This window comes from Pieris brassicae, chromosome 1, assembly GCF_905147105.1.
Source record: "Pieris brassicae chromosome 1, ilPieBrab1.1, whole genome shotgun sequence".
Classification (NCBI taxonomy): Eukaryota; Metazoa; Arthropoda; class Insecta; order Lepidoptera; family Pieridae; genus Pieris; species Pieris brassicae.
The window spans coordinates 88,641-103,939 of NC_059665.1; the positions used below are offsets into that span (position 1 = coordinate 88,641).

The 15,299-nt window shown below is 49.9% G+C and overlaps 1 protein-coding gene across 2 annotated transcripts; it reads right to left on the reverse strand.

Annotated features, from left to right (window-relative positions):
• Window positions 1–113: 113 nt before the first annotated feature.
• LOC123715459 (E3 ubiquitin-protein ligase listerin) lies at window positions 114–15,073 on the reverse strand. Of its 2 annotated transcripts, none has more exons than XM_045670480.1 (21): window positions 14,809–15,073; window positions 14,525–14,722; window positions 14,122–14,253; window positions 13,407–13,541; window positions 13,071–13,183; window positions 12,825–13,004; window positions 12,495–12,660; window positions 12,351–12,417; window positions 12,165–12,282; window positions 9,206–10,016; window positions 8,955–9,129; window positions 8,704–8,870; window positions 7,991–8,124; window positions 7,475–7,916; window positions 7,099–7,401; window positions 5,124–5,320; window positions 4,424–5,046; window positions 4,217–4,340; window positions 4,019–4,150; window positions 3,215–3,944; window positions 114–276 (listed from the first exon to the last, which is right to left on the reverse strand). In XM_045670480.1, the coding sequence occupies exons 1-21, from the start codon at window positions 14,854–14,856 to the stop codon at window positions 217–219; spliced, it is 5,055 nt and encodes a 1,684-aa protein (XP_045526436.1). In that variant the 5' UTR covers window positions 14,857–15,073; the 3' UTR covers window positions 114–216. The 2 variants fall into 2 exon arrangements, with proteins under 2 accessions (XP_045526436.1, XP_045526427.1); XM_045670471.1 differs by having other exon boundaries at window positions 12,798–13,004.
• Between the last annotated feature and the right edge of the window lie 226 nt (window positions 15,074–15,299).

Here is a 15,299-nt window from a genome sequence, read left to right on the forward strand (position 1 = left end):
TCAAAAATAGCTCAGCCAAATATTAGTAATAATAGGTTTTTAAAACTTATTTAAACTATTGAACACAATTTTCTGACGATTCAGGTTTACAACTAGAGAAATCTCAATTTTCAACATTTCAATCTTCATTATTTTATTTTAAAATTATAAACACTTAAAACAAAATTGTTTCAAAATTAAAATAAAAGATGACTCGGAAGCAATGCAGCGCCGCAGCTAGAACACGGTCCTACACAGGGGACAGTTGGACTTCTTGCTAGTTTTGAACCATTTGCGCTGTAAAACAAAATGGTAATATACAGGTGTCCCAAAAGTCGACGTGAAGTCGAAATTTTCTCATAGGTAATGCCACACCAGTTATCAGAAAAATTAAAAAGAAATAAGTCATGTATTTTTGAAGTTATGGATATTTTTTTTGTTATTCCAGAAAATGCACACCATGTGACAGTTTTTTCATTCCTGTTGTTACAAATATTTACTTTTTGCCAAATTTTTTTCTCTTACGTCATCCCAAATAGTGTTTTCTGTAACCTATGATCCTAAACTCTGTGCTGATCACTCCAACTTTTAGGAAAATGTCATTTTATACCGTACCAAGTTTTCAAAATTAATTTTCGTACTACTTCAACTGATCGTCCTGAAAAAAAATGTATTACTCTAGTTTGGCAAGTAGCTTTAAAAGTTAGCGCATTTAATAAGGATTCTACAGTGGTATAACACTGAGTCCATTATTTCTTAGATCAGCCATAAGAATTTTTTTTGTTAAACAAAGTCTGTTTTTAACAATCTCTTTGAAATTACAACAAATGATTCTAGCGCACCCAAAACGTTCCTAATGACCACAGCGTGGTTTAAATAAGATGGAGAGAGACATTCCAAAAAATGTGAGCGAGACAGGTAGTGACGCTTATGACATACGGACGCAAATAAGTAAAATAGACAGTTTCTTTTTTATGATTAGATTTATTACTTTTTTTATAAAAGATGTTCAAATTGCCGTCCTTCAGCTGCAATACAGGCTCGACATCTCCTTAAAAAAGATCGTGAAATGAAGCGGGAAAATCGTCCATTATTCACAAATTCTACTGCTTCCGCTATTCTCTGTCTAAGCTCTTCTACATTTTGAATCGACTTGGAATAGACTTTTACTTTACTGCTCCCCATTAAAAAAATCAAGAGGATTTAAATCGGGTGAGCGGGCGGCTGTAATGCGCTGGACAACCATCTTGCTGGAACCACATATCTCGTAAAATAGTAAGCGGCACGTCCTCCAGCAAATTGGGCAAATGATTTTGTAAGAAATCTAAATAAATTTCAGCATTTAAAACTTCTGGTAGCTCAAAAGGCGCTATGACTTTTCCGTTCAAAATTCCAGTCCATTTTTTTCTAAGAATTGTGGGTGTTCTCGGTGTTTTTGAATTATTGTTTGGCAAAAAGCAACCCGAGGTTCATAATCTCGAGGTAATAAGGATTGTACTCGCTGTACATGAAATGGATGGAACTCATTTTTTTGTAGTATTCGGTGAGCTGTACTTTTGGGCACACCTGTGCTGGCCTCAATTCCACGTACCGAACAACTTGGGTCCTCATCAACTGCTTGAAGGACAACTGCCTCGTAGAGTAGTGAAATTCTACCTTCACCTTGCACTTGGTTTGGCAGTTGGCCCTCAGAGAACAGTAGACGGTGCACATTGGTAAAAACTCTGTGATGCGGATAGCGATCTGCATTAGGGTATCTCTCGCGATACCGTCTAGCGGCTTCACTGGCATTACACAAACATTCCCCATAAATGAGGTGCATGTTAGCATATTCCTGTGTAGTGTACGTAGCCATGGTATGGTACAAATACACAATAACACGTAAGTCCAGGGAAAAGTAAAGGTCGTCGTAGATCACAAATGTAAAATCCAAATCACAAGCAAACAAGTCCGTAAACGAAGCCAAAGTAATTAGAACACAAAATAACACCAGCGAATACGAAAAGATGCGTAGTAAACGAAGGAGCGTTGCGTACTGACCTGTAGTGCGTGTGTCAATAGCAATAAGTAGCGTCACTATCTGTGTCGCTCACACTTTACGCCATCTTATTTTAACCACGCTGTGGTTGTTAGGAACGCTTTGGGTACACTATAATCGTTTTTTGTAATTCCAGAGAAATTTTTAAAAACAGACTGTTTAACAAAAAAATTTTTTATGGCCGATCTAAGAAATAATGAAGTAAGTGTTAAACCACGTTAGAATCCTTATTAAATGCGCGAACTTTTAAAGCTGCTTGCCAAACTGGAGTAGTACATTTTTTTTCGGGACGATCAGTTGAACTAGTGCGAAAAATTAATTTTGAAAACTTGGTACGGTATAAAATGACATTTTCCTACAAGTTGGAGTGATTAGGATCATAGGTTACATAAAGCACTATTCGGGATGACGTAAGAGAAAAAAATTGGCAAAAAGTAAATATTTGTAACAACAGGAATGAAAAAACTGTCACATGGTGTACATTTTCTGGAATAAAAGGAAAATTTCCATAACTTCAAAAATACATGACTTAATTTTTTTTTTAATTTTTCTGATAACTGGTGTGGCATAACCTAGGAGAAAATTGACGACGACTTGACGTCGACTTTTGGGACACCCTGTATTGTAATTTTTTTTAATAGCAAAGGGGGCAAACTCGCAGGAAGCTCACCCGATGTCGAGCGATACCAACCCATGGACACTCAATATAGCAAGCGAGTATGTTGCCGGCCTATTAAAAATGTGTACGCTGCTTTCTTGGAGTACCCTAAGTCGAACGTTAAGTGGGCACAACGTGCGTTGCGCGGCGAAAACTGCCTTGAAAAACGGTCAGTCGTCGAGGTGATACGACTGGAATTTCGTATTCTCCTCGACGTCCGATGATGAAACTCAGCTGCAGATCTCAATCCGAACACCTCTCTGAACACTGTCCATGGTAAATGCGGTAGAAAATGCCCCCACATCTCTACGCGACCAGCCCAGCGCTAGAGGATCCGGCGAAGGATAAGTCGTCGACGATTCGACCCGCTCTTCGTGGAATGGGGTCAAAAGGAAGGAGTCGTCCGAACTGAACGTCAGTGAACATGTCCACGCCAAGTATTCATTCATTCCTTGGAGTCATTGATGACGATGCTTAATTATGAAGTATGACCGTCACACGACCGTCGTCGTCGCGGTCCAATCGCGACGGGCACTCACGAGGCAGGCCGAGTGGAAGCGGTTGTTGCAGGTGTGGCAGGGCACGTTGGGCAGCCTCGCGGTGGTCGGGTGCAGGCGGCAGTAGCAGATGTAGCACTGCGCCGCGGCGTCCACGCGGCAGCGCATCGCCTCGCTCCACAGGCGCAGCGCCGTCACGAGCCAGCCGTTCTGGTAGGCCAGGTACACGCGCACCCAGTGCAACTGCGAGGCGGCCGGCGAGCGCTGCGGCGGCGCCTCCACGCGGGGCGGCTCCAGAGGGTGCGCGGCGCTCAGCGTCACCGTCACCTCCGCCCAGCGCTCCTCCACGCGCGCCCTCGCCCGCACCTCGCCCTGGCCGCCGGCCCGCGACACCGTCACCTCGACGTCCTCGAGGTCCTCGCGCGCGCGCTCCCTGAGGCGCCGCAGCTGCTCCTCGATCAGCGGCGGAGCGACCGCGAGCGCGACGAGGCGCCGAAACGCGTCGGCGCTCCGGGGGTTCGACGCGCTCCAGTGGGCCCTCACGGCCGCCCCGGCGCTCCTCGCCGCGCACAACACGACGCGGCAGGCCACGCGGCCCGCGGCCGACCGCCCGTCGGCCCCTAGGCCCGGGCCGCCGAGGGGAGGGTCGGACGTGAAATAGTCGGCGACGCGGGGCGGCAGGGCTCCGCCGTCGGGGCCCGAGGCGCGCTCGACCTCCGCCGGCAACGCCCGCACGGCCACGGCCAGGACGTCCCCGATCGTCTCGCTGTCCCTGCAACGAACCCTGGCGCGTCATCGTCCACTCGCAACGTCTGTCGACGGTCGCGCTCCCGTCGGTCGGCTCACCCGAGGCACTCCAGGTAGTGGTGGACGAGGTCGCGCCCGGCGAGATCGGCGTGGCGGAGGGCGGCCAGCGCCGTCAGGAGAAACCCGCGGGCGCCGTCCCACCACTCGGCCGGGGGCTCCTCCTCGGGACGCCTGGAAAGTCGAGATCTGCAGACGTCCGAAGACCGACTCGAACTCGCGAGAGACGATCGGACTCACCCGTTGTCCGGCAGCAGGTCGGCCGCGCGTCGCTTCAGGGCCATCAAGTAGGGCCGCAGCGAGAGGGAGACCTTCGCGTCCTCCTCCTCGTTCTCTCGCTCGCTGGCCGATTTCAACTTCGCCACTGAAAAACAATATTTTCATCGTCACGACTCGGAACGCGAGAACGGTCTCGTCTCTGTCTATCGTCACGCGAAGGAGCATCACCGTCTTCGAGCACGAGCGGTTTGGCGAGAGTCGCGAGCGCGGCGTAGGCCAAGCGGTGGACCGGCGCCGTCGAGTCGCGCGACAGCGCCTCGAGCGCGATGCGCGTCAGCCTCTCTAGCGACAGGTCGGAGTCTCGTCGCGCCGCCGCCGCCAGCTCCCAGCGGACGAAGGGAAGCGCCGCCGCCGTCGCGTCCGTCAGCGCCGCCTCGCCCGCCGTCGTTCGGCCTCGGCCCGGCGCGACGGCGCGCTCGAGGAGTCGAGCCTGCAGCGTCAGAACGTCGGTGTGGGCGGCCGGGGCGAAGATGTCCCGCCACTCGCCGGGCAGCGACGCCACGTGCGCGCTCGGCCGGCGGCGCTCGCTTTCGGCTCGGACGTTCTCCACGAAACCGGCCACGCTCGCGAAGAGCCCGAGGGCCGCCCGACCCGCCGCGGCCACTTTGGTGCGAGGCAGGAGGTCGGAGGGCGTCCCGGCCAGGGAGGCGAGCGCCGAGCAGAGCGCGATGTTGGCGAAGTCCCAGGTGGCGGCGTCCAGCTCCCAGGCGCCGGCCTCCACCACCTCGCGCAGCAGGTCCAGCGCGCCGATCTCGCAGCTCACGACGCTCCAGGGCACCTTCCAGTAATCTCTGGGAGGACGAGGGTCGTTCACGTTTCGTCTCTCGCCGGCCAGAGGACGAGGGACGAGGGGGAACGCGGTGGATACCTGTCGTTGAACATCTTGTCGCAGTACTTATAGTAGTCGTCCATGAGGGGCTCGAGGCCGCACGACGCCAGCGCGGAGGTCAGCTTGAGCACGAACAGCTCTCTGCGCTCCGAGGCCGCGAGATCGGAGGCGAATCCCTGCGCCAAGTACCACCCTCGGATCGCCGACAAGTATCGTCCTCGGACTCCGCCTCGAACCTGAGGAGGGGAGGATGTTTAGTAGGATTTCGACATAAATCTCGATATAAACCGACCTGTCAGGCTTTTGACCTCATCTGCCACGATTTACTACTGCAGAAGATCTTTTCCATGGGCATTAATGGGTCATTGTTTAGGTGGTTCGACTCATACTTAAAAAATAGGACACAACTGGTAAAGATCCGAGGGCATGTGTCTAACGGTCAGCCTATACCTATGGGTGTACCACAGGGATCACACTTAGGGCTTTTATTCTTTATAATTTTTGTAAATGACTTAGCATATAATTTAAAGTGTTTTTATATACACGTGTCTTTACTATGACATCATGGAACATTACGATCTAGCCTAACTTAAGACCAATAAGTAATTTAAGTCTAACCTAATTATCATAAGTAAGTGTCCAATAACGCTACTCATAGTCTCTATTAAAGGAAAGACACTGTTCTCGTGTTCAATATTTTTTTTTCATTCACTGTTTAGCACTTAATATTAAAGTACAGTAACACTTCGTCACTAGTACAAATGGTTTTATCCTTTTCAATCTTCTCTCTAGGTCAGTGGTGTCAAGGAGTTGAATAGCCTCGACATTCACGTGATGGCGGAGCCTATGTTCGTGTGCTCCAGCAGTCTTTTTATTAATGTGGTGACGTCCTCTACATTAAGGTCCCGATGGAGGTCGTAATTGCGAATGTACCAGGGAGCATTGACTATTCCCCTGAGCACTTTGTTTTGGAATCGTTGAATTACTTGGATATTACTATTACTGGTACAGCCCCACAGCTGGCAACCATAAGTCCATACAGGTGTCAGGACATGTTTGTAGATCAATAATTTATTTTGTACTGATGACGTGGAATGCCTTCCGAGCAACCGGTACAATTTAGAGTAACGGAGGTCCAACTTTTCACGTTTCTTTTTAACATGGACATTATAATATAGTTTAAAGTGCAATTTTAAAATGTATGCTGATGATGTGAAATTATACCAACGTATTCAACAAGATATAACAGTTGTCTTTGGTCTCCAATGTATATAACCTATTCGGCGAGGCCGGAGAGGGCGCCAAAAAGTTTTTATACCATTTATCCTTTAAAAATAATAAATGTGCAATTTTAAGTAAATATGAGGATAGGTTAAATTTTTATACCTCGGAATCTCTGAGCGTTCGTAGGGCAAACGTCGACTCGCTATACCCATTTAAGGTAATTCGGACTTGTGGATTGCCCAGAAATTTTAGAACGTTTATCCATACAAGTTCCTCGGGTCGGGAGTCGTTTGTACAATCGAAGATGTTTTCACATCCCACATTGTCGGACAGACGTTGCCAGAAACTCTCCAATTAATAGATTATGTCGCTACCATAATGAAATTGCACAGAGTTTTGACATTTTTCATGGTTCTCTGGCCTCAGCTAAGATCAGAATCAGGACCCAGTACCGATAATTTATTTTCTTAGTTCAAACAGATTAATTCTTTTGTATTTTAAATTTTATTGTCGTTTCTATTAACACTGTATATTGAATTTACTTGATTTCGCTGGTGGCGTCCACATGTTATAGGGATGGCACCACTTTTTATATATATTTTTGTATCTATGTCAATTTATATCAGGTGCTTGTCCTAATAAAAAAAAAAAAAAAAATTTTAGAAAGAATCTCGGCGGTTCGCGAGAAACTGGCGAGACTCGACCGTCAAAGGCGGATTGCGCACGCGCTGGGTTCGCGAAAAGTCGTTCATAACTCGCGTCATCGTCGACTATATTTTCTCAGACAGACCTGCGTCACGTGGAAAAAGCCGCTGCGAGTCACGATCTCGTCCAGCAAAAGCGGGTCTAAGACGGCTCCGTCGAAACCCGCGTCTCCGCCCGGCTCGTCCGGGACGCCCTCGATCCCCTTCGTCCTCGTCCCGTCGAGGTACAGTTTACGGGCGAAGGCCCAGTAGAAGCCGGCGTCGAGGGCCCGTCGAGTCAACGACTTCGCCAATTCCTTCGCGTCCTCCTCGGGAAGCAGCGAGGTCGCGTCGTCGATCGCGGCGTCCACCCGCTCCATGCAGCGTTTCACGCTTTCGTAGAAGGGGGCCTGAAAATAGAAATTCCGCTCTGACACCCGCGTCCCGCCCCCTTCTCTCGTCGGACGTCAGAGAGCGCCTCACGTGAACGTATCCCTCGCAGAAGGAGCCCGCTGCGGCCGCGTCGTGCAAGACTTCCGCGAACGCCTCTCGGAAGCGCTCTCCGGTCGGAGTCTCCGCCTCCTCGCTCCGGCCTCTCAGCATTTCGCGCAAAAGACCCGCGCGAAAGACGAGCGCCCGAACGAACGGAGCCACGTCTCGCGACTCGGGATCTCTCCAGCCCTCCGTCTCCTCCCTTTCCACGAGTTCCGAGAGACCTCGGGCGGCGCGTTCGTCCCCGACGGGGCAGAGAAGGCGGCCGGAGACGCAGTCCGCGCGAAGGGCGAAGGCTTCCACCGTCCTCGTCGACCTCTCGACGTCCACGGCGAGCAGACCCTTCGCCGTCTCGTCGAGATCGCCGGCCGCGAGCAGAGGCCGACAGAGGGACACCCAGCGTTCTATTCGGTCCGGGTCGAGGCTCTCGTCTCTGAAACGATACGCGAATTGGATATTTCTAAAGATATTTAATCCATTATCACGTTATCACCATTTTCCACTCACGTGTTCGTCAGCAAAGCGTGTAGTCGGCGACGGGCGTGCGCCGCGAGGCGGGGCCCGCAGAGGCGACGCCAGCCTTCGCCCTCTTCTCCGCTCTCCTCGCGCTCGTCACCCTCAGTCGGACGCCCGTCTCCGACCTGCAGAGTCGGGCAGTTCTTTTATGGCCGGCGCGACCCGAAAAAGATTTAGACTCATACAACAATTAAACGGGTGAATTTAGTTGGAGACTCGGAGATACTAATGGATGGTAAGATGTGCTTCTCGGAAATATAGATAATATAACAGAAAAAGAACTTTACTTTTACCCATCCCTTCATCGTACAATACGAGGCAAACCCGACTAATCCAAATTCCTCGGTCTAATAAAAACTATTTCCGTAACTCAGTCTCGTATACCTTCAGATTAGAACACAAATTACCAGCAAATGGATATATTGAATGTGACTAAAGAATGCTTAAAAACATATTTTAAAACTCTGGTATCTTTTAGTGATAATGGCTTTGTTTTTCTTCCTTTATGTTAAATATTTATTATAATGATCAATGAATCCTAGTACTTATAATTTAGTATGAGTTTATACTTTGTTATATAATACGTAAAACTGTGCTTTATGTTTATGTTTGAATGTGTATTCCGTTTTTGTCTTTTGTGTATGATGTAACTGTATGAATATTGTTTAATGAGTAGCTGTAGGAATACTTTAATAAAATATAACCGTATCGAGGCTACAGTCGAAGAGCAGCTCGGCGAGAGGAATCGCGACGGACGCGCGGTCGGATCCGGCCAGCGTCCGGCAGACCTCGGCGGCGGCCGCGCGGCGCACGGGCGGCTCGCTCAGCGCCCGCACCACCCCGGCGACCGCCTCCTCGCTCACGCGCACCTCTGCGAATCGGACAGAAAGCGCGTCACGATCGTTCGGACGTCACTCGCGAGGACGATTCGACGGATAGGCCGCGGCCGAGTCACCTCCGTCGCGAGGCTCGAGGCAGTCCAGCACGAGTCGGTCCGCGTCGGGCCGTCGACGGCGGCTCAGCGTGACGAGCGTCGCGGTCACTAGACGACCCCGCAGCCAATCGTCGGCCGCCCGTCGGCGCAGGTCCAAGGAAGACGAGACGATCCACTCCACTACGACCGGCGACATCTGGCCGAACGCAATATTCATTTTGAGGCGTTAGAGCCCGCGGCTCCGGACGAGGGAAGGCCGAAACCGTCCGTACCTCGTCGAAAGAGTCGTACGCGAGTTCCAGCTCGCGGTCCGTAAAATGGGTCGCGGCGAGAAACAGCAGCTGCACGAGCGCGCGGCACCGCAGCGCCTCCCCGCGGAGCCAACCGCGCCAGAGCCGCTCGTACAGCGCGTGGGGGCCTCCGCCGACCTTCGCCCGCGCCACCTCGACGAACAGCCTCTCGTCGCCCAGCCGGCGCAGCGCCGAAACCAGCGGCGGGAAGACGGCGCGGAGCTCCCTCCTCTCCGCGCACTCCAGCCACGCGCGGCAGCCGACGCACAGTAGATCGGTGACGCCGCGCGCGAACCGCTCCGCGACGGCCCCGTCCTCGGGCGCCGAGTCGCGTCTCTCGGGCGCCGGTTCGTCGTCGAAGCGCAACGCCTTCTCGCTCTTCCCGTCTCCGGTGCGCAACGACTCGAACGCTATCGTGTGCAGGTTCAGAAGAGCGGCGACGTCTTCGTCCGACGGCGAGACGGCGTCTATCTGCGCGACGACGGTCGCTCCGAAATTTTGCCAGAAGCATCTGATCATCTTTTCGCACTCGTCGTCTCCCGTCTCGGTCGCCCGTCTCATCCAGAATTTGACCAGAGAGGCCATTTTGCCGACCGAATATTTGATCAGATGCGGTCGGGCGGCGGGGTCCGGCGAGGCGAATATCCTCTGCAGCCACGTCCTATGAGCCACCGAAACCGCTTCTGTGACGAAGTCGTGTCTCTGAATCGACAGAAACCTCAGGAATTCCGCCACGCTCGCGATCCAAATTTGGCGCTCGCTTTTGGAATTTAATATGCTCTTTAGTTCTAAACTGAAACAAAATTCAAATCGTTACGACTACACATATGAATTTTTATTTATGATACAATATTAAAATAACTAAAATGAAATTTAACTTTTTACTTATTCTAGTAGTTCAAGTCGGGTGGAGGTGAAAAAAGAATCAAAAGTATAACACTTTGAATGTCTTCTAAGTCTGTATAAACGGAATAACCCGATTGATAGCCGTAACCTTTAGGACATCGTGAGGGTTCAATCGAGGTTCCACCTCAGGGACAGCGCACGATTATAATAACTCTTTGTTTAATTATGTTGTGTTAGTATACGTTTTAATTTTTTTAAGTTACATTTCTTTTTTAGTGGTCTAGTTTTTGTATGACCCCTTTTAGGGTAAAAGCCTCCTCCATGTTTACAGCTAGTTCGCGCCTCAGACGTAAAAAAACAAATAAGAATCTAATACTCAGTAGAAATAAATAATCATGAATAAAGATTTTGTTTTATTTATTTTGAAATACGATACGATGAAGATATAACTTAACTTTTTCAAAGAATAATACTAAATGGAAACGAGCAAGAGAGTCGACAATGACTGTAGTCAATCTAATTAGCTCGATTGCAACATTCGGGTCAGTCGTTGGGGCGTCGCCCCGGGCGATCGATCCAACCGAACCGCGATTCACCCTCACGCCGCGAGTTGGGGTCGAAAGGTTGAGCATCACCACACACAAATATTACGGAATTAATTCAGGAAAATGACGGCGCCCGGCGAAGATATAGAAATGGAGAAAATGGCAGAAGACGAGCTGGCCAAGCTGCGGCGACAATTTCGCGTGATGGAGGTCGACCGCGGCGCCGTGGGCCGGAGCGCGGGGCCCGCTCTGCGACGCCAACGCGGACAGCTACGCGCGCTGTCCGCCGAGCTCGAACGCGTCTGCGATCGACTACGACGGAGCAGAGGAGCCGCCGCCATGCTGCGCGACGCGCGCTCCGAGGAAAGACTCCGGCTACTTCTCGCCGAGCGCGACGAGTGCGCGGCCCGCGTCAGGGAGTCGCGAGCCAACGTCGCCGAACTCGATTTTCTCTCGAAACAGATGCAGAGAGAGATCAAGCGGCTTCGGTCCAAGGGGACGGCGGGGGAGAGCGAGAGCGACGCGCTCGGCAACCGGACGATCGTCGCTCGCCTGGAAAACAGGCTCAGCACCGCGATGACCAAGTTCGACACCGTTAACGGCGAAAACTACGATATGCGTCTTCGAATAGACCGGCTCCTGCGCGACCGCCGGTTCTTCAACGGCCTCCGGAAGACTCGGACGAGGAGGCTGACGGAGGGTAAGGCGGAAATACTGGAGCTGGTCGAGCAGGCGATCGGGACGTACGATCAGCGCGAGGAGTGGTGCGCCAGGTTGGACGCCCTCGAGGAGAGAGCGGCCGTCGACCGCCGGAGACACCGGCTGGAAGTCCGAGAGCTTCGGCGCCGACTCGACCACGGGGCGAAACTGGAGGAGTTCCTGCGCACCAAGGGCACCGTCAGGCTGACCGCGGCCGACGCCAAGGCCGAGGCGAAGAGGCTCGAGCGAAGGGAGATGGAGACGCGGACTCGCGACAACTACGTCGACATCCTCGACGCGCTCAAAGAGTACGCGGGGGAGACGGACGTCGACCGGCTGATGCAGGAGTTCACTCGGCGCGAAGAGGAGAACTACGCGCTCTTCAACTACATCAATGAAGTCAACAGCGAGCTGAAGAACCTGAGCGACACCGTGGAGACGCTCGAGGCCGGCGTCGAGGAGGAGCACGCGAAGCGTCGGGCCGAGATGTGCAAGCGGCGGGACAGCGTCGGGGCGCTGCGCGCGACCCTGCACGACAAGAGGGGCGAGAGGGAGCGCCTGCGCATCGCGTGCGACAAGACGCGGCGGGCGTCGGTCGAGCTGCTGGGACGAGTGCGAAAGCTGGCCGCGGCGGCTCGCTGCGACTCTCTGCCGCTGCTCAAGCTCCTGGGCCGCTCTTCGGACGTGAACGAGAGCAACGCGCGGCTCTACATCGAGAGCCTCGAGAGGCGAGCGGCGGAATGCGCGGAGGCGCTGCGGCCGGAGGAGCGCCCGGCGGAGAGCAAGGAACGTACGCCGCGCAGGCGCCGACGCCCGGAGCCCTCTCCGCGCCGGTAGTCCCCGAAACTCACCCGGCGAATAGCGCCCTCGTCAGGTCGCCGTACAGCTCCTTCGACCGCAAGTCCTCGGGCAACCGCGCCAAGAGCGGCAGCAGGATGTCGCCGGCGAGGCTCGCGTCGCCCCAGGCGCCTGCGAAACACGTCTCGGATGAGAGATGCCGAGGAGCCGAAGCGACTTCGTTCCGAAATGGGCCATACCGTTCTCTATGGTGTCTAGGAGTCTTTTGACGAGGAGATCCTTCTTCTGCACCCACTTCTGCCAGTCCTGAAACAATATCGGTCCGAGTTAAAACGCCGTTCGCTCGGTCGATCGACAGTACGGTGGACTTCCTGACTACCGACCTCCACGCGCAGCATCAGCAGAAGCGCGGCCCAACGAGCGGCGGCCACGTCGGGCCTCCTCTCGGGCTGCGCCAAGATGGCCGCGCTCAGCCGCCCGCCGACCGTTTCGCCCAGCCGCCCGCCCTCGCGCTCTATGAGGCGCCCCGCGGCTTCGAACCACGCCGCCCTGAACAAACTTCGTATCGTCACCGTGTCTCGTCGGGCCGAGCCTCGATGTCGCAACGGTCACCGAAGTCACGGAGGCGATTAAGTTAATTTCCGACACAGTAATGTGATTTATGGGCGGAAGAGAACGGGAATTACTCGACAAGAGTGTACGTTTGAAGTGACCTGACGTGATGGTCGTCGTGCGCGTGCAGCTTCCAGAAGGGGGCGGCCGACAGCAGCGGCTGCAGCGCAGGATCCAGCGGAAGATGCGGAGGGAGCAACCGCAGCAGCAGGCCGAGGGCGCCCAGACTGCCGGCCCTCACTCGCGACGCCGCCGACTGTCTTTCCTCCGGCGCCTCTATCCTGTTTACGAAGACACATTTATCGGGTATATGTTTAGCTGAAGTCTCCTATTACTTCATTACTCACTTCTTATTTAAAATTGCTTCAGGATTTCCGATGAGGTTGTCCAGGACGAGTGCCATTATCTCCGTCTTGCAAAATGCTATCGCTTCAGACAATTTTACTCCCGGAAAAGTACTCTACGGACACATTAGAATGGTTGTTTGATCGATTGTGGAATGTAAAATAAAATAAATACTGAAAGATATTAATTTTCATTTATATTTAACATATGTAGTAAATACATTTGCTAAGAATAATTAGTCAATAGTTTGACTGCATTAGGATAATTTACGTCGAAAAGAGATATAATAGTAATGTAAAAATAGGAAATTAATGAAATAATACAGAAGCACGTTTTACATCGAGATGTGTGGAGGCAGTATGTCTCGCGGGTCCGTAATCATCGTGGACTGCCAGTAGCCACACGGGCAGCAGTCGTCGTAAGTGCGGAGCGGCGCGGCGCCCGCTGCGGCTGAATATTGCACCATTGCAAGCCTAAATTTGTTACATTTACAGGCTTCATTATCATTGAAATATTTAATTATTGTTGACTGTATCGACTCCAGTCAACGTTATGAAGTACACAAGTACTGCACACCTCCACCATTAAATTTAAAATACATAATGTGTAATTAATAATCTGGAAGACCTTCCATTTCATTATCAGCAAAAAAATGATATTTTTTTTCACAGAAGTTGATCCTTCAAGAAGAGTATACAAATTCTTAAAAGGCGGGCAATGCACTCGCGAGCCCTCTGGCATTGAGAGTGTCCATGGGCGGCGGTATCACTTACCATCAGGTGAGTTTCCTGCCTGTTTGCCCCCTATTTTATTTAAAAAAAAACTACATGCTCATAATAAAAATAGTTTGAAATATAAATATAAACATGTCAACTTGTGGTTACAGGACTTCAGCATTTAGAATAAAAGCATAACCTTCCAGAATTTCTAGTTAACTCTGAATGGTTTTGCTTTACATAAGAAATAGTCCCAAATAATTTAAACAGATAATACCTTAAGTGCACTTGCACTACTAATAACTAATAAAATTCAACAATTGTACTGTCTCAATACCTGTGTAAATTCCCGAACTTTTCGATCATTATCAACAGTCAGCATCAAGTAAAAAACAGTCCAATTAGGAAGGGCAGCCACTACCTCCTCTATATCACTTTTATTTATTAACTCCAAAAGCTCTTGTAACGCCTATTTGAAACATAATAAAATTATTACCAGAGGTCAATGGAATAAAAACAGTAATTAGGGAAAAAAGTGAACTTAGTCTTAATTTTCAATTAAGATAAATTTGTAAAGAAGAGAATAATGAAAATAAAAGAAATTAATGAAAGTTAGTGACTTTTTAAAAGCAAAGTATATTATTTTTGGTACAAGTTTAATATACTTATCAAAACAAACACATCAACAGAAAAAAATATTTTTTCTTGATTAATAATACTTCTCAGCCAGATTAAATTACCTTAATTCTGGTTATGGGATCCTTTTTGTTAAGTTTTTTAAAAGCTAGTACAAACTCATTAGATAATATATTGTCAATTATAGTTGTCATCGTTGGAAACAGAGCAGGGACCATTTTTCCAGTGCTTAAAGCACCAAATGTGGATTCTGTATTTATAACATTATTAAGCAATTCTGCACTGCGCCCACTACTTGATGGCTATAATATAAAACACAACGTTAATTAGTATATTAAACATCTGTAAGTAGATATCAATATTTATTTACAGTATTGTTAGTACTTACTCTGGCATTATTTTTAGTTCTTTGACTTTGTTTTGATTTTCCACCCATGTTAACAAGAAAACAAAGGCTTAAATGCAAAAATTATTCCAGTTGTGGGTGGACGTCTTAACTATGAACTAAATATCGATAATTGATATGTTCTCGTAACTAAATTTTTTTGGTTATCTGAATGCAATTCCTGACAAATATTCCGATATCAGAACAGAAATATTTGATTTCGTGTTGTAATTTCAATCATATTTTATTATGTACGAAAACTTATTTTGACTGACAAATGACACATGACACAGACACAAACATCCGTCCAGTCAGCATGCTGTGCGCATATAAGAACCACAGAGTCAACATCACGTGTTGCTGTCGTCAGTTAAAAGATGGAAGTGGATAAGTCTACGATCCCGATATAAAACATTATTAGACAATAAATCCCGGTAAAATGTTAAAAAATAATTAATCATATTATGGACTGAAATTTGTTAGACAACCCATAT

Coding starts and splice junctions, on each gene's coding strand:
- LOC123715459 (XM_045670471.1), bottom strand. CDS start 14,856: ATGGGTGGAAAATCAAAACAAAGTCAAAGAACTAAAAATAATGCCAGA. Junction 12,283..12,350: donor CCTAGACACCATAGAGAACG/GTATGGCCCATT, acceptor CGTGTTTCGCAG/GCGCCTGGGGCGACGCGAGC. Junction 4,151..4,216: donor GACCTGCTGCCGGACAACGG/GTGAGTCCGATC, acceptor TCGACTTTCCAG/GCGTCCCGAGGAGGAGCCCC.